The sequence below is a fragment of the Drosophila suzukii genome (genome assembly GCF_043229965.1).
Source record: "Drosophila suzukii chromosome 2 unlocalized genomic scaffold, CBGP_Dsuzu_IsoJpt1.0 scf_2c, whole genome shotgun sequence".
Lineage (NCBI taxonomy): Eukaryota > Metazoa > Arthropoda > Insecta > Diptera > Drosophilidae > Drosophila > Drosophila suzukii.
The window spans coordinates 14940251-14959641 of record NW_027255896.1 but is presented as its reverse complement, the minus strand read 5'-3'; the positions used below and the strand labels follow the sequence as shown (position 1 = coordinate 14959641).

At 37.7% G+C, this 19391-nt stretch overlaps 1 protein-coding gene across 14 annotated transcripts in view; it reads left to right on the top strand.

Moving 5' to 3' along the window:
• LOC139354007 (uncharacterized) overlaps window positions 1–19391 on the top strand; it is a 978888-nt gene that overhangs the window by 450844 nt on the left and 508653 nt on the right. For 12 of the 14 annotated variants that reach the window (XR_011605075.1, XR_011605073.1, XR_011605072.1 and 9 more), the window contains exon 4: window positions 5113–6405. Coding sequence is in view for 7 of the 14 variants with exons in the window: in XM_070998212.1 (XP_070854313.1) it covers window positions 5113–6405 (1293 nt within the window). In the remaining 7 variants the exon portion in view is untranslated. Of the gene's footprint in view, window positions 1–3043; window positions 3207–5112; window positions 6406–7569; window positions 7718–19391 lie in introns of those variants that run through there. The other 2 variants (XM_070998216.1, XM_070998219.1) reach the window with 2 other exon arrangements.

Here is a 19391-nt window from a genome sequence, read left to right as displayed (position 1 = left end):
GCAAGAGAAAACGCTGTAATCGGTGGCCTCGACTATTAGATACCCGTTTCTCAGCTTAAGGGAGGCCGAGAAGGATAAAGATATGCTTAAAGGAACTCTCTTTATTTCACTAACACACCTAGCCTATAGCGCCACCTATCTCTTTTTTCCAAAACGCCAACGAGCTTATAGCATGAATTGTAAAATATTGATAATTATTTGGTTACAACTTATTAATTACTGGTCCGATTTCAATAATTTTTGACATAAACTTAATTATATTTTTACAAAATATTAAAAAATGAGGGTGTTGGACGGGTTTTAGCGTTAGAGTGGGCGTGGCACTCTGCCGAAATAAACTTGCGCTAAACGGACAGACGGTCATGGTCCTGATCTAGAATATAATAATACACTTCTACCTGTTACATACTTTCCGACGAATCTAGTATACCCCTTTAATCTACGAGTAACGGGTAATAAAAATAATGGTTTATATTAATAAATTAATAAATTAATAAATTAATAAATTAATAAATTAATAAATTAATAAATTAATAAATTAATAAATTAATAAATTAATAAATTAATAAATTAATAAATTAATAAATTAATAAATTAATAAATTAATAAATTAATAAATTAATAAATTAATAAATTAATAAATTAATAAATTAATAAATTAATAAATTAATAAATTAATAAATTAATAAATTAATAAATTAATAAATTAATAAATTAATAAATTAATAAATTAATAAATTAATAAATTAATAAATTAATAAATTAATAAATTAATAAATTAATAAATTAATAAATTAATAAATTAATAAATTAATAAATTAATAAATTAATAAATTAATAAATTAATAAATTAATAAATTAATAAATTAATAAATTAATAAATTAATAAATTAATAAATTAATAAATTAATAAATTAATAAATTAATAAATTAATAAATTAATAAATTAATAAATTAATAAATTAATAAATTAATAAATTAATAAATTAATAAATTAATAAATTAATAAATTAATAAATTAATAAATTAATAAATTAATAAATTAATAAATTAATAAATTAATAAATTAATAAATTAATAAATTAATAAATTAATAAATTAATAAATTAATAAATTAATAAATTAATAAATTAATAAATTAATAAATTAATAAATTAATAAATTAATAAATTAATAAATTAATAAATTAATAAATTAATAAATTAATAAATTAATAAATTAATAAATTAATAAATTAATAAATTAATAAATTAATAAATTAATAAATTAATAAATTAATAAATTAATAAATTAATAAATTAATAAATTAATAAATTAATAAATTAATAAATTAATAAATTAATAAATTAATAAATTAATAAATTAATAAATTAATAAATTAATAAATTAATAAATTAATAAATTAATAAATTAATAAATTAATAAATTAATAAATTAATAAATTAATAAATTAATAAATTAATAAATTAATAAATTAATAAATTAATAAATTAATAAATTAATAAATTAATAAATTAATAAATTAATAAATTAATAAATTAATAAATTAATAAATTAATAAATTAATAAATTAATAAATTAATAAATTAATAAATTAATAAATTAATAAATTAATAAATTAATAAATTAATAAATTAATAAATTAATAAATTAATAATTTTGACAAAATTTTATGTTTTTTAAGCTCCGATGTATCGTAATAGCGTGATTTTTTGTGTTTTTCTGGCCCGGAAAACTTTGGTAAATTTCGGCGGCGGAGTGAGCTGTAGCAAAAAGCAGAGTTTGTAGTACAGTGTCTTCAGATTTTCACCTTCTAAAAATGGATTTCCGTTTTTGCGTCATTCGCAGGCCTGAGTGCCATTTGCTGAGATGAAAGTTTGGCTTCTAACTCGCCCACACTCTTTTTCAAAGCGTTCAGGTCGCAGACCTTATGCTTCAGATTGTTGACACGCTCGTTCACCTTATCCATGTAGGGTCGTATCACGGCCACCTTAGAATCCGCGCTCGCGACCCGCTCTCCCACCAGCTTTAGATCAGCTGCGATTCCCTCCAAACGAGTCATAAGGCCACCGAGAATACGCTGCTTCGCGACTTTGACCAGGCCAGTTAGTTTTAGGGTTTGCTCTTGGAGACGCAAGTTGACCATCTCTAGCAGCTGAGATGATGGCGCATCGGACACACGCTCGTTGGTGATACCGTTGCAGTTGTTTTTGTTGCTACGCAGATGCTTGGTAGATGCCCAGTCGTAAGTTGCGGAACGTGTTTTAAAAAAACATAGTTCTGGGTCGTACCTTTTTTACGCAAAACAGCACGCATGCAAATTTTTCAAGGCAAATGTGCGTGCTGGGTGCATTCTATTGCGGTGCCTTCTAGAAGTGTTTCAGAATAATGCATCCAGAAGCATGCCCAAACACCCGTTTCGGGAACGTATTCCGAAAGAAATAGTTCTGGGTCGTATCTTTTTTACGCAAAGCAACACGCGTGCAAATTTAACTAGCAACTGTGCGTGCTGAGGGCAGTCTTTTGGGTGCCATCTGGGTGTATTTCAATATAGTGCATCCAGGTGCATTTTAGTGGGAATGTAAAAAAACCAAACTCAAACCCGAAGGTTGCCGATGCCCATTTTTTTGCAACCGTCTTTTTTCGGAACTGTTCTCTTGACAAACGAATAATAAAGACAAAAGGGAACATGCAAGGAAGCGAGCGGTTTTTCTTGCCTCTTGCATTTCTCGTCAGTTGCATTTTTAGTTCTGAATAGTGAAGTTCGTGCCACGTGTTTTGAAAAAGTTTGTTGCTTTCTGCCACCAATTTTACATCAATATTTTCACAGGTAAGTAAAGTGTAGATAATTTAGTTCAATATGAACACAATAAAATAACACAGTACATGTACACTGAACATTCAAACTTAAAATATATTAAACAAATAAAATAATAACTATTTTTATGTAAATTGTACATACAAAATAAACATATTGTATATTTGTAATGTATATACTCATATTTCAAAATATATAATATTCAATTTGCTTTATATTTTTCAGAATCGCAAAAAATAAATGGGCACACCAAGGACTGAACTGCGTAAATGACAAAAGTACATAAACAAGAAGGAAGCACCAAAGCACCGTACAGAAGGGGAGTTACTCCGATTAAAAATTAGTTGCGTTCTTGAATATTGAAATGAAAAGAAATATGAAATTGAAATCCAGTTTTATGTATTCCTGGGGAAAACTTCCAGATATTTGGTTTTTGAATGCTTCTAGGTGCATTCCTGGGTACATGTTACAGGTGCATTAAAAAAGAGTACACCCAGAAGGAGTTTAGTATGTTGCTTCCAGGTGCATTAAAAAAGAGTGCACCCATAATGTGTTTAGGTTGTTACTTCCTGGTGCATTAAAAAATAGTACACCCAGAAGGTGTTTAGTATGTTGCTTCCAGGTGCATTAAAAAAGAGTGCACCCAGAATGTGTTTAGTTTGTTACTTCCAGGTGCATTCCAGATATATGCTTCCAGAAGCATGCAACGGGTGCATTCTTTTTTGTCCCGCACCCGTGTAAAAAGAATGGACAGACTCATCACTTCCGGAACACCTTTTTGATGCCATTTCATAATGAAAGAACGCATGCTGGAATGCTGTCATTTACGACTGGGTGGAGCCCCATTCACAGACATGGTTACTGCGTACGTGTCAGGCAAGTGATTATGTAGAGGTGCGGTGGTAGCTGCAGGAAGGCGGTAAACCGGTAGGCGGTAAAGCAACAAAACAAGTGCAGTTCGAAGTTTGTGATTATTTATTGTTTCAAATCGATTGAGATTTTGCAAGGTCAGTGGCGATGCAGATTTACAGTGTTCACAGTGAGAACACGGAATTGTTCCATTTTTACACCGGAGATTTGATTTTTCGGCCTAAAATGCAAGGTAAAAACTTGATTTTCTTTGGAGCTATTAAAAGCACGTCCGTTCACAAGGGGTTGGAATTGCAATTATTGAAAATTTATATTCTTATTTTAGATGCCAAAGGTTAGGTGCAGCTTTCAAGTCTTTTAAAATAACCTTACAAAAGGCAATGATATGAGTGAGAAATGTGCATTCTTCAGAAAGAGAGCTGATGAAGACTCCCGAAATTAAGGAAGTGGCTGATCCGTTAAACCAGGAAGCCACCGATCCGCCGTAGTTTAAGAAAATCATTTAATTTAATGTAGGCTGTGAGAAAATAATTTATAGAGTATGTAAAGTACTAAAATAAACCTAATAAATTTGCGATGAAAAGGCGTTGAAAATACGCTCTTTTCAGTGTCAAAAAGGCGCTGATAAGGTGATGTATTTGCTGATGAAATCCAGCCTTTAGTGCTGGAAAGGTGATGAGTTTCTTAAATTCATTACCTTTTTCCATACCAAAATTTCCCTAGGTAATATTCCTTTTGGTGTCAAACATAGCAGCCGTTTTATCACGTTGTTTTAAAAAGTCACGTTTTTAAGTTATTAATCAACTCGAATGGGCACATTTACCAGAACATCTTACACTGCCTGAGAATTGAACTTTTTTTTCGTATCCAAAGTTTTTATTAATTCTATATGGCATTAGAGAGGTACTTTGAAACACTTTGTTCGATTTTCTAACATGATTTGTCTAAATACCAACCTTTAAAAACTATGGGCAAACGTTTTTTTTGGTTCAGACATTGCTTAGCATTTTTTGTGATAACTCACAACGATTTTGGGTTAATCGTTTAAGTCTATAGCCCTTGATATTCCTCAACTTTTGACATACAATATGTTTTTGTAAAAAGTTACGATTTTAAGTTATTAATCAACAATAATTGCCACATCTACCAGTTCAGAACATCTAACATTGCCTGAGCATTCAACTTTTTTTGTGCATATCCAAACTCTATTTTAAGGTCCTGGAAATTTTAGGTGACGTTAAACAACTTAATGTAAGAATCCTTAGTTCTACCACTCTAGAGCTGTCGGGGAACCTACATACGTACGTATGATTTTAATAGCAGGATATGGTTTTATCTGCAAGGGAATATAATCTTCGGCTTGCCAAAGCCAACTTTCTTTCTTGTTGAAATGATATAAAAGAGCACATTTTCTTGTTTTTCAGCCCCTTTCATCCGCGTCCGCACACGCAATGAACAATAATTCTTCATTCAAAGAGACCGTTAGCAGCGAATGTGAAACAAAAATCCAAGCACTCGATTGCCTTGATCAAAAGCCCGAAACTTATACCGCTCCGGAACGCGAGATCGTTTTAGGCAGCCCAGTCAGACTTGGCGTCGTCGTGAACCTATCGATTAACTCAGAACCCCCCAACGTTTCCACATCTACTGCGAATGCAGGACTTCTCAGCCTGCCAATTCTAAGCAAGCCTCCGACCAACCGCGCCCATCACATCTTGTACGCCTCCCAGCCCTTGCTGCAGCGTTACGAGCAGGAGAATCGGCAGAATCACAACATGCCGCTGGACAGCGCACTCACTACTGTCGGCAGAGCAGAAGACAAATACTCCGGCGCCAGAGGTTTATTCTCCAGGCTCACCACCGGACTGCGCTCCTCGCTGCGTCGCAAAAAAGAGGGGCAGCGGGACATGAAGGCCGGTCCCAAACAGCCCTTAGTGATCAAAGCGTCGCCTAAAAAAGATTCACGGCAAAGCACGGACAAAGGCGGATTGGACCTCTTTGTGCACAATCATCTGAAGCCACCGATAATACTGATGGATGCAATCCAACTAAACGAAAGCCAGATCGATTCCGTGGCGAGCACTGCCAACATGCACAGCCGCCAGCTGGCCCGGACCTCTACCCCGAAAAAGGTGACCGGCAGGCCGCCGCTGCCCAAGCTGCCACCCCGCAGTGGCATTCTGGCGCATACGCCTCCGGAAGCTGTTGGCAGCACCGACAGTGTTGCCCATAGCACAGGGGCCTTGATGACCGCCGAACGCGAACAGCAAAAACAGTTTACCGACCAGTTAACAGCGGGCATACAAATGACGAGGGTGCAGGACATCGAGCCATGGGAAAACATCACCCAGAAACAACTTGGAGGAAGCTTAAAAACGTCCAGACCCACTGTGGTCACCGCCGTAACTGTGGCTGTTCCTCCTGTGGATGCCGTAGGCAAGATGGGCCTGATCGAGACCAATCTGGACACTCATGAGACGGTAATTTCGGGAAGGACTCGTTCCCTTATGGACATAAGTTTTCATCCACATAGTCTGCCGCACAAGCGATACATCGTGAAGCAACTGAATGTGTATAGTGCCTATGACATGGATAAAATGGATGGGCAGACAATCAAGTCCTCGACAGGTAGTCGTAGCGTCGAAGTCACATCTTTTCGCAGGCCGCACAAGAGCATGGAGTTTCTGCTGGACAAGGAAAACCAGAAAAATGTTTTGGTAAGTACCAGCATGCTTATTGCTAGACTCCACTTACCCGGTGTTAACTCCTTGTCTTTGAAAAGATGATTACAACCATTTATAAAGCAATAAAAAACATGACAACGCTGTAGTCGAGTGCCTTTACTATCATATGCCCATTACACAGCTAACAAATTTATCTTGTTACAAATGTAAACCATTTTTGGCACGCATGACATATTGACAACTTATATATGGGCCGTTCTTTTACAAACCGAACACCTTTTTTAAGTTGACATTTTTGATTTGCCAGAAACTTTGTAGCATATAACGTTTGATTTGGGGAAAAGAGCTGGTGGAGATATATAACGCGTTCAGCGGAGTACGCGATGTCCTCGGCTTCCATTTTTAGTCTGGTCGGCTTGGGGTGGGTTTTTTAAAGAAAGGTGTGCCGCCACGTTACCATTGCTCGAATGCTATCAAAGATAAATTAAATTTCGCGTACTTAGTTTTAAAAATCAAAACAAAGAAAAGGAGAAAGTAAAAGAAAATGATCGAAAGAACACCACCAACAATACACAAGAGATACACCTGCCTACGCCACTCCCCTTTCCTCGCAAGATAATTGCAAAGGCCCACCCTACCATGATCCTTTATGTCCTTTTATGCGTCCTCAGGATCCCAGGGAGTGGCTACACCTTCTTACCCTGACACTCCGACCTCCATAATCCCCGGATGAGGAGACTTTTAGTTAGACTTCATTATAAATTGGTTTTATTAATTATAAATAACAACTTGCTTTCGCATAAGGGATAATAATTATTTCTTTGCGGCTAATTTCACTTTCGGTTCATATTTGAATTTCATTTGGTTTCATTCCGATAATTACTTAAATATTCAACTAGGTTTTATTTACTCAAAATTATTTGCATGGGCTTGTGAGGAATGAAATACTGCTGAAATAAAATTGGATTATATAAAACAAGCAATTGCGTTTTTTTTTTTTTGTTTAGTGTAGACATAATTAAATATGTATCAAATAATACAAATAAAAGAGAAGAGAAGGGAATAAGTTTACTACTAGAGGGTTGGATGTGGTTGTAAAAATAATTTAATTTAAATTCCTTATTTTTGTTGGGTTTATTTTATAATTTTTGTGTGCTCGTCGTCTCTTTTTTTCATTTTTTTCTATTTACAAATCAGATTTTACGTAACGAACACGCGATTAAAGGCAAAGGGAGCCTATTATGTATGTGTGTATTCCAGTTTTGGCATTGGAAAGCGCATGGCGTAGGTCAGTTACGCATGGCATAGACACAAAAGAAACAGGGAAATAAAGGTAAAGTAAAAAAAACTTACCAACGATCTGGCGGCGAAAGATCTTTTGCAGCGGTCGCTAGAAAAAGAGAGAGCGTTCTTTCTTGATATTCCTTACGTCATGTTCTTTCCTTCCGCTTCAGCACATTTATATTTTTTTATAATTATTTATATATCATTTATAATCATTTATATATATAATAATATATATTTATATGTATATAATATATATAATTTTTCTTGTTTCAGTTGGGGGATATTTTTTTATTTTTACACTCTCACATCTTTTCTTTGTTTTTTTCTTTCGTAGGTATTCATTTCTTTCTCTTTGTGTCTTTTTTTTCCTTTACACGTGTTTCAGTTCTCCGTTCTTTTATGTCGCAATATTTCACTCTCACATTTTACCTTTTGCTCATTTACTTTTTCCTCATTTTTCTAGCAAACAAAAAAAATTAATAAAAAAAATATATGCCCTTAACTTACCTTATTACTTTTATGGCGCTGTATAACAACTTATCACACTTTATCACATTTTTTTCACACTTTGGGGACTTAAAAAAATTTGTGCAATCTTCGGGGCTGCGGTATTTTGATTGCAACTGGCGGGCTAAGCACGGTGCGAACTACTACTACGCTTAACCAGCGTGGCCGGCGCAAAGGGCTTTAGGATTTCCCGACTGAAATCCAAGAGAGAGGCGGGAAGCAGATCGCTCTGGGAAGCTGAGCGAATTGTATTACGCTTGAACAGCGTAGTCGGCGCAAAGGGCTTTAGGCTTTCCCGGCTGAAATCCAAGAGAGAGGCGGGAAGCAGGTCACTCTGGGAAGCTGAGCGAATTCTATTACGATTAAACAGCGTAGTCGGCGCAAAGGGCTTTGCGCTTTCCCGACTGAAATCCAGAAGAGAGGCGGGAAGCAACTCGCTCTGGGAAGCGGGGCGAATTCCCTGGCTAGGGAAAAGTTTCCAACTTGGAAAACGGAGTGCTGAGTGCTGGAAATTGTCTATCTCCGGCGAATTGACTTGTGCCTGGATGGGGAAGTATCTTTCCTTTTGTGTTGTTTTGCCAATTGAAGGCGATGATTTTGCGGCTGCGTGCCAAGCTAACTTGGCCGCAAGAAATAATAAATATTTAATTTCGTTTTCGTTTTTTTTTTTTAATTCCGTTGGTCTGCACGTGAAGGCTTTCCTTTAAGGAAAGAAAAATACTTTTTTTTTCTTTTCAAGGCCCTGAAACCTTTTGAGCTGCTGGACTGTCCTCCTTGGCGATCAAAATCGAAAAGAATTAGCCGATCTCGTGGCCAAGGTATGTTACCCCCAACCAGATGTATTGAGTCGCCAAAGATGGAACCAATCAGCTGCTCTTCCTTTTTTTCTATTCTCAAAAATCAAACCCAGGAATGGCAATTTGCTCTGAGTTTCTGCCCTTGCCGATAGCAACATACTTGATGGGCAGCACTGTTTCGCTTGCTTGTTCTGATGGGTTGTTCTTGCTGCCTACATTTGGGGATTCCTAATAACAGCTCGAACAAGCATTCCTACAACTTTTTTACATGTATTATTCGGTAAATAAGTAAACACGTGTGTCAGGATCCAAAAAACGATGACTGTTAAAGGCACTTTATCCTTTCACTGCTTAATACATTACAAGAAAAATCGAGTTGTGTTAAAATAATTACATAACAAATGTAGTAAATATATTAAGAAACAGGGACGAACACTATAGTCGAGTACCTCGACTATAAGATACCCGATACTCAGCTAATGGGACCAAAGGGAAATGGAGATATGCAAGCAGCAAAGCGAGATTGAAGTGCGCCACCTACCGGCGGTAGACAGATTTAAGCGTTATGGGCGTTAGAGTGGGCATGGCAAATTTTTTTTGGATAAAACAATGCGAGCGAGATGGCTGCAGAAAATATCAGAGGGTTTATTACATTAAATTCGATATCTTGAAAACAAAATATGGCTCCAACCTATAAAAAATTCGATTGTAGGTGACAAATGGGGGCATATTTTAAAATTAAAAAAAAATATTTTTTTTTGTGGGGGCAATGGTAAAAAAATTTTTTTTAATTAAAATTGGTTTTTATTTTTAAAAAATTAAAAATTTTGTGTGTTTGAAAAAATGTATTTAAAAAGTAGAGGTTTCAGAGGATTTTATGCAAAAGACATGAAATCAATCGGATAACTACAGATGGAGATATAGACTTGCAGAGGATACTTTTTGAAAACTAGCTTTTTTTTACAAACTTTAAAAAATTTTAACTAAAAAAATAATTTATTTTCGGCCTAATCCTGATATACGAGTTTACTTGTTTTTCGAAAAGTATACGTAAAAAAAATTTCAGGCAAATCAAAAATTTGAAATTTTTGCAAAATCCGTTCGGTTTGTAAAAGAACGGCCATATAATAAAATGTACACTCAAAAAAGAATGGAAGTTAACGTCGGCTTGCCCTTGCGATCCTTCTTATGGTATTTAAATAATATCGAACAAGGCAAGACAAAACGCTATAGTCGATGGCTTCGACTATTAGATACCCGTTACTCAGCTAAAGGAAGTGTGAGAGGGATGGAAGCAAATCTGATTTTTTCAATAACACACCTAGTCTATACACTCAGAAAAAAATCCGTTCACAGCGTTTTTGATTTCAGTATTTTCGATCTCAAAAGTGAGCCAAGATCGACTTATACTAAAAATCCTAAAATCGTCATCGAAGTCTTCTCGGTTTGCGAACGGGCTTTTGAGAATGATTGATCTTGATTTTGGTATGAATCGTTCTCGGTTTTCACATCGAATCGATCTCGATTTCGAGAAGAACCGTTCTCGGTTTCAACATCGCATCGATCTCGATTTCGAGAAGAACCGTTCTTGGTTTCAACATCGCATCGATCTCGATTTCGAGAAGAATCGTTCTTAGTTTCGCATCGATCTCTCTTCCAGAATCCATTCTCATTAAAAATGCTAAATTATTTCCATTTATTGTAACGGCGCCTGTAGCGACTGGCGAACCTAGGTTCAGCCTGAAAGCCTACTATACAGGGTCCGCTTAAACCAAAGCTTGATTTAGTGTGGCCACCTGTGTCGGCTATTCGATATTTCGATAGTTTTGAACAGCTGAGCCAGGGTGGTCTTGGAAAGTTCTAGTGTGGCCACATGTGCAGGCTATTCGATATTTCGATAGTTTTGAACAGCTGAGCCAGGGTGGTCTTGGAAAGTTCTAGTGTGGCCACCTGTGTCGGTCGTCATTTGATATATATTTCCGCCTAAAGCCTCGCTGGTATCCAGCCGATTCCGGTTAAGTTCTTCTTATTTTAACCAGCAAGAGAAACGGACGTGCCAACAGCTCGAAATTTAATTTTTTTAATTAAAAGGCTAAAAGCCCGAAATATATATTTTTGAGTGGCATCCAGTATTTTTGAGTGGCATCCAGTATTCTAAGTGGTGTTTAGCACTCAGTGTGGCTGCCAGCTATAAAAGCTAGCCAGCGAATAAAGCTTAAAGTAAGTGCAAGTGCATTTGTTTAGAAATTGGGGCGTATTTAACCTCCAACAAAATTTCACTACTGGTATTTTTTTGAGATTCCGGGTGGAAAACCCAGCCAGTGCTGCCACAAGTTGCCGCCAAAGGCGCATCTTATTGATTCGGCCAATTTACTGGAGGATTTACCACCTCAAGAAGGCCAAAATCAAATCTCGGTGCCCAATCGTCAGGTATGGTTTTTTGAGACACACATGTCGCCATATCTGTAATTAATTTAAATGCCCAATCGTCAGGTTGGCCCGCGAGGAATGATTTGGAGAGATAAGTGCCCTGAAGTAACCCTATCTACTATCTACCTATCTACGGGCTATGTAGTGCCTTCCAAGAAGAGCAGTTTATATAAAGAGGATCCGATGGCAGTTTAATTCGATTATATATCAGTCCTAACCCTGTTATATAACCAAGGTGCTTTGAAAAACCGAATTTAAGAATTAATGTGAAAAGAAAATCAATGAAATCAAAGATATGTAAACCATGAAACAAACCATAAATTTTCGTAAAGCCTCAAGTGGCAACGCCATGTAAAGCAATAGTTAGTTAGTTGACAAATTGAAAGAAAATAACCAGTCACTCGGGTTAAAAGAGATAATGCACGCCGAGAAGCATTAATTTAATTTAAGAAGAGCTAGATTTTTTTTAGGTTTAAATGAGAAATTTGTTATTGCAAAGCATTCAAGGAAGTACGATGAATTAGGTACGGGTTACAAGTTTAGTTTAAATCGTTCGCGCGTCTAAGAGAAATGAGAGAAATGTTTATTTGCCCTTTAAATTCTACATGGCGAGAAAAATCGCTACCCTTTAGATTACAGCCAATCCATCCCGTCCGGAGATCGATCTTCAACGTTGGAGGATATGCCGTGAGTCACACTAACTAATCACATATACATATTACTTTATTCACATTTCTTGCCGATCCGTAAAGTGAACGAAACTTATTTAAACATAAGCCCCGATCAAAAAACAATTAATTAATTAAAATACCTTGAGTTATTCGCATTCTCTATGAATTAATTTGCGATTTTCAAAAGAAGTTGAATATAAATTACGATCGATAAATTTAGAAAGTCCCTTGAAGAAGTATTTTTTTACTAAAAAAAAATAATACAGAATACCTAGAACTATCGGAAAACTATTTCTTTAAGCTAGAATTTATATTTAGTAAAATACATTGTTATATCATAAATAGTATCTTCCTATTCCCTTTTTTTTCAAATACCCTATGTTCTTTTTATTAATATTAAATATGACTTGTATTGCTATCTACGGAAAATTAATTACCTTTTCGAACAGAAATAAAACCATGGATCTATAAATAACATTGAACTGAACTAAGCTGATGATTTCTCGATCGTAGGGTATCAAAGGGGTCACCGAAGCCATGCTTTAAGGTGGTGATCATAGGTTGGGAGGGCCATACGCGACCACAATACCATCCGTGGATTCGCATAGCTAACTTTCCCCAAAACTTTTCTGTCACTATAATACACCTTCCTGAATTTATTTATCGTTCTCTTCCGGTTTCAGTTTACTATTCTCTCTTGTCGCTAGCACGCTTATTTCTGATCTTAGTGATAATAATGTGTAGTCAGTACGCGAATCTGTAGGCGCAAGACCTCCACCCCCAAAGCCGACGAGCGAGTGCCGGACCCTAATAGCGTGCCCCGCAACTGCAGATTCCCGATTTCATGCAACCGTTACACGCTGCAGATATAATTCATTGTTATTAATAAGAAAAGTGGCGCCCAACGTGTGGGGCCTTAGTGAGTACAGTAATCACTCATTAAGACTCACCAGTAATTAAATTCGAATTCTTTTCTATACTTCTTTAATTTCAACTTTTACAAAATACTTCTACAAAATACCTTTCTTTGATCTTTAATTCTTTTGGAGAACAGAGACAAAGAACATTAGTTTTCTTTCTGGCCAAAATTAATAATCAGAGTTAGGATTTTTCTTTACTTAGTTAGTGGTGTTTAGAAAACTCATTCTGAGGAAAATGCAGAAAGTATCAAACTACAGTAGATCTTCTGACCCTTTCTGATTTGCTACATCATTACCTAAACCACACTTTGCAAATTAAAAGGTTTCTATAGGCTCAAGCGTTTTGGAAAATAGGTAAAACTTCAAGTGGTATACTATCCACGAAAGACCTGTAGAAATTTTAATTTCGTTTAGCCTTAGAGCGATTACGTTTTTTATTAGTGAAGCAGGAATACAACAGTATTAGTTCTCGAACTATACTCTGTCCGCAATACACTTTAGAAAATCTAACCGTCTCCCTACATGGATTTAGTTATATTTGAGAAAACGAGAAGTCCGCTTAATCTGTCTTTTATTATTTTTCCAAGAAAGTTTAGCAGTTAAAAAAATAATAATTTAGTTATCCTACGATACGGGGTAACATCAAGCAAAAGTTCAGTTTTATTAATTTTTTTGGTTTATATATCGAGAAGATTTTAGTTTTATATCTACTACGGTGGATTCTCTTTGATTTTTGTATTTCTTAAAATTTAATAATTTCTAAACTATTCTAAAAATGGGGTTAGAGCGATCCCCAGGAAAAGGCTCTCAGGAAGCCACCAAGCCAGTCTGTCCGATATGCAAGTCCGAAATTAAATCATCTTCCGAACTTTTCGAAACCATATGCCGTCACGAGTTTCATAAGAAGTGCATTGATGCGCATTTCAAGAAAAGCGACTTGTGTCCAGTATGCAAAGTTTCTTGCAGGCCAGTGGTCGAAAAGTGTTTACAAACTCGGTCTCAATCTAAAGGTCGTTAACAAGGAATTAGCGATAATACCCCGGGTCCACCTGGAAGCGCTCAGAGCAACAACAATAGCGTTACTGATTAAGCAATAACACGGTCACAATGGTGTCCATGGAGCGAAGGCTATTTTCACTTCTTTCAGAGAAAATTACCGATTTAATCCAGAATTCAGTAGAAGAAAGTGTACAGAGACTGATCAGAACTCCGCCAAATTCCTCTATAAGTGGCGAGGAAAGATCAGCAACTCCTCCTCCAGTAGACGAGGAAAATAACGAGCCAGTTGTTGTCGAGCAAATTCAAAACAGACATCGGGTCCTGCCTAACATAGGTTCTCCTGGTTCTCAGCGAAATGACATTTCCGATCTCCTAACTAGACCCGACAAGGTCGTTCATATTTTAAACGGATGGAAAATTAAATTTTCGGGATCAGGTGTTTCAGTAGATAACTTCATTTATAGAGTTGAGGCGCTGACGCATCAAACGTTAGACGGGAATTTCTCAGTACTTTGTAGGAACGCCAGCGTTCTCTTTGAGGGCAAGGCCAACGAATTTTATTGGCGTTATCATAAATCGGTAACTGAAGTCCGCTGGGATAGGTTATGTTCTGCTTTACGATTGCAATTTCGTCAGAAAAGTGATGATATTGACATCGAGGAGTTGATCCGCAACAGGAAGCAGAAGCCTAGTGAAACCTTCGATAGCTTTTACGATAGCGTAAACATTTTAGTCGATCAACTAGAGATACCATGGAGCTCGAGAAAACTTGTCCGAGTTCTCAAGAATAATCTGTGGCCTGAAATACGACATGAGTTATTAAATGTGGATATTTCAACAGTCTCAGAGTTAAGAGAAACCTGTCGTCGACGCGAAGCTTTTCTCGACGACGTTAAACGCGCTCACGGTTATAGTAAAAGTAGCCCATTTAGACGCGAAATATCAGAACTGATTCCAGAATCTGAATCTCAGAAAGGAAAGAATCGCAAAGATGGCCACATTTACCAGGATTGTTTAGCCGATAAAAGACTTTTTGTTACGGCTGTGGAGCAGATAACACTTACAAATCGAATTGTGCAAAGTGTGCAAAAAACTCTAAGTCCGGCGCTTCGAAGTTGCAGTACAAACCGAAAACTTCGAGTGCCTTTCGCAACCAGTCAACGATGACCGATTAAATGTGGATGTACCGTTCGTTGCACCACAAAATATCCCTGATGTTCCTAAAAGCAATGCCAGCTCCTTGCTGCATTGTAAAGTTAAAAATTTACCTGATATTCCAAATCCAAAATTTTGTCTTAACCCTCTCTTGGAAAGATTTAAATCTCGGAGTTCTCAAAGAATCAAATCTTTTTGGCAAAATATTAGAACCTGTCGGCTAGGATTGAAATATATTTGTTCTGTTCCGATAGAAACAAGAGGTCCTCGACCGTTTTTGCCGGTTCGTTTATTAGATCGTACCGTGTACGGTTTACTTGACTCCGGGGCATCTATAAGTTGCTTTGGGGGTGATTTAGCCAGCGAACTCATGGAAAAGAATAATGCTTACAAGTCTTTAAACGTTAGTGCTACTAGGGCAGATAGAAGCCCACAACGAATAGTAGGCAAGATGAAAGTTAACATAGAATATGGAAACAATTAAAAGATTTTAAACATTTATGTTGTACCATCACTAAAGCAAGATCTATACTTGGGCATAGATTTTTGGAGGCTGTATGATCTTCTTCCCAAAAATCTGCATATATCCGAGCTAGAATCTAAAAAGTCTAGCAAAGTTAGCAGCGTCGTCGAGGCAGATCAACACGACTTGTCTGAAGCAGAAAAGTTAAGATTAGTTCATGTTATCAATTCTTTTCCTTCATTCGCTCAGGAAGGTCTTGGGCAGACTAGTTTGATTACACATACAATTGATGTGGGCAGTGCTAAGCCAGTCAAACAGCGTCATTTCCCCGTCTCACCTGCTGTTGAGAAGAGTATGTACGCAGAAATAGACAGAATGTTGCAATTAGGGGTTATTGAAGAGTCGGAAAGCGCATGGTCCTCTCCTATCGTCATGGTTACTAAACCTGGAAAAGTGAGGATTTGTTTAGATTGTCGAAAGGTCAATAGTTTCACCGAGAAAGACGCATATCCACTTCCACAAATCAGTGGCATCTTAAGTCGGTTGCCAAGAGCCGAGTATATTACTAGTCTTGACTTGAAAAATGCATATTGGCAAGTGCCGTTGGAAGTTCAATCCCGAGACAAGACTGCATTTACAGTCCCCGGTAGGCCACTCTACCAATTTAAAGTAATGCCTTTTGTGCTTTGTAATGCCACCAGCACAATGTCTCGCTTGATGGACAAACATATACTTGGATGACCTTGTTACGTGGGCATATTAGTGCCCGAGTCCTGACAAGGACTTGGGCCGAGGGAGAAGCGTCCGATGTTCAGGCACCATTTGCCGGCATAAGCTACGTCGTATTCGGGTCGTGGGATCTTGGTAAGCCTCTCTCCTCTCCAACATAACGAGAATAAATATCAAAAGTGCCTGGAAAATAATATTAGTCAACAAGTTCGTCAGTCATCAGTACACACTGCCCAATAAGCTTACCTGTCGCTTGATCGCAATACGATCGGGCTGTGTTTCGGCCATATTCCCTCCCCTTCACACATTCGTGTGCCAATGGATCGTCGCGGGCCGCGCAATACGATCCCCTATTGTCAAGGTTGTCCGTCGAAAGTTATGTCATTGTTCTTGACCTACTTCACTCCTCGCGTCAGCACACCCCCTTTGTTAGAGTTCTAGCACACCATGTTTAGAATTCTGTTTCACATTATAAATTTATTAAATAATATTTATGTCGGCGTGTGCCGGGATTGAATAACATAATATTGGCTAACTCATATAGGTATTAAACTAATTGACAATTATTGTATTAGCGGAAAGTATCGAATTTATCACCTATGAATGTGCACACATCAGCAAAATACTGACTATTCACGACTACAAACGTCGCTCATAGGACTCTTGCAATTATCATATAACTACAAGGCTGATACTCGCCGCTGAAAAAGTTTATAGTAGTCCATAAAACTGTAGGATACTGCACGAATATTTATATATGTATGTTTATAAGAAAGGAACCGTGTCCCGACAAACTTACCCCCTCTTTAAATCCTGGGCGATGAGATCTCGACGCTCCGGATCCTGGGCTTTGGGAAAATATTATATTGGATATATATATAAATATACGTGCACCAAAATACGGCTGTTCTTAAGTATACCAATTCACTTAAACACAAAATATATATATATTATGCCACAGGCATGCGACTTCTTCAACGGCTGGTGGAGAGATTTGTCCTCTCTAATTGTTTATCATGATTCGCACTTTGTCTATTGATTCGGTTGGTTTAAATATATTTCAGTGCATGTTTGAATGCTTGATTTTAACTTGTTATCCAATTGTATTATTTGAGGATATTGGTCCTTCGTTATGCATGAGTTCACTTTAGCTTTGGTTGGCTCGATTAACACATTTATATTGCATCACTACTTTCTCCGACGTATGCTATTGGTCGCTACGCTCTGAACGGATGGTTCCTACAGCTGAACAAATTTCAGGAGCATGGAGATCACGGATACTGCGTCCACAAACATCGCAGTATGTCGGATGTCGTCCTTATTGTTGATCTTCTCCACGTTCTTTGATGACAATAGCGGCGCTGGTTCGGCACAAGATTATTTCGAGCTGCAATTGTGTTCTCCTCAAGGACTGTTGGATATGGTGGCTGGTCCTGGTGGCAGAAGACTCCATGGACGACTGCCCCAGGGAAAGTCGCCTTCTCTCGAAGCTGCCGGCTTCCGTCAGCAAGACACCCAAATGGATTCTCCCCCTTTCTCTATTTGTCTAAGGTCTTTTATACCAGACTAGAGCTTTTACTTGGCTGCGGGTACGGATCGGATAAACTAGGTGTTCCCACCTAGAATTACTGTTTCTTGATATCTGCTATGTTGGTAGTCAACGGCCGGCTGTTGCCCTTTGCCAGCTACCGGAGTATGGTTACCAATAGGTCGATAGTGGCCGTTGTTCTGGCCACGCGACACCCGAGAATTGCCGAATTGCTTTTTCTTCTGCCTTTACCAGTATGAGTCTGGTTAGTCACATGCACCCCTCCCCCTGGCTAAAGATTCGTCGTTGTTTCGCTATGTGAATCTTTCTATGTGGAGGGCGTACGTAACAGGCTCGAAGTGATCGATGCGGACCGCACGGAATGACTTCGCAAAAGGAATCTGCGTACGACCATTGGTGTCTGTTCCGTGTTTCTTCTCCTTTTTAGGCGCCCATTCACGTGTGGCTTCGACCCACTCCTGTGATCAAGAGTCTCACGTTTTATCGGTTGAGCTGTCCGGGCTGATATCTTCACTGCTGTTGCTTTATGTTAAAGGTTATTCTGTACATTATTATCTTTCTTAAACTTGGTGCATGGAATCTGTGTTTTAATGTTTCCTCTTTTGATCCAACTGACGATCGATTAAAGCATATTTATTAGAAATGGTTTGATTTATATGTTTATAAGGTGTAAGAACTTTTGTACTACTAGAAAAGCTTTGTAGTGCTGGGCATGTTTTTCGCAGTATTTTTTAACCAGCAATCCACACGGAGACCCTCCTTTTTGAACTCCGCTAACGAAGTTAATGGCGATGTTAGCAACAAGCCGCCCATCCGGGAGTTCATGTTGTCTTTCAAAGGCTCAACAAATTCATCTTCATCGATTTTATGCTTTAGTTTGAAATGCAAGTTGTGCATGTCGGAGACATAATCGCTGAAGGTTTCGTGCTGTCCTTGCTTGCGTTCCATTAATTCCTTGATTTTCATAAGGTCACTTCCGGTAAACGGAAAACGCTCGTTCCATCTCCTGTGTCAACGAATAGTAGTCAAAATTGTAGTCTCCTGCCTTGTCTTCCATTAGCTGCCAATACCATTTCGTGGCTGCACCTGCCAGCAGAAGATGGAATTCACGAAAGACTTGTTGACGGCTGAGGTCATACAATTCTTGTAGTCGGTCCACGCGGAATAGGAAACTCTCAACTGTCATGCCGCGTCCGCTTCCATCGAACTTTAGGTTCCATCTGTCCAATCTGACATCTTTTGGTCGCGGTCCTTGGAATGATGAGTTCCGATCGATCTCTGGATGCAGTTGGTGACTCGACTCCCTCTCGTTTGTTCTGAACTGCCTGTGTGATGGGGTGTCCATCCGCCTGGGTGTTTTTAGCCGGTGCATCTGACTATTGAGCATGTCCTGTGTTACTGGTTCCAGGGGCGGGGTCTCTTGGTATCTCAAAAAGCTGTCCGTTGGATTCGGAACAGTACGGGGCGGCGAAGGCAGTCCCTTCTGTTCGGGTCTCCTGGCTGTCGGAGACT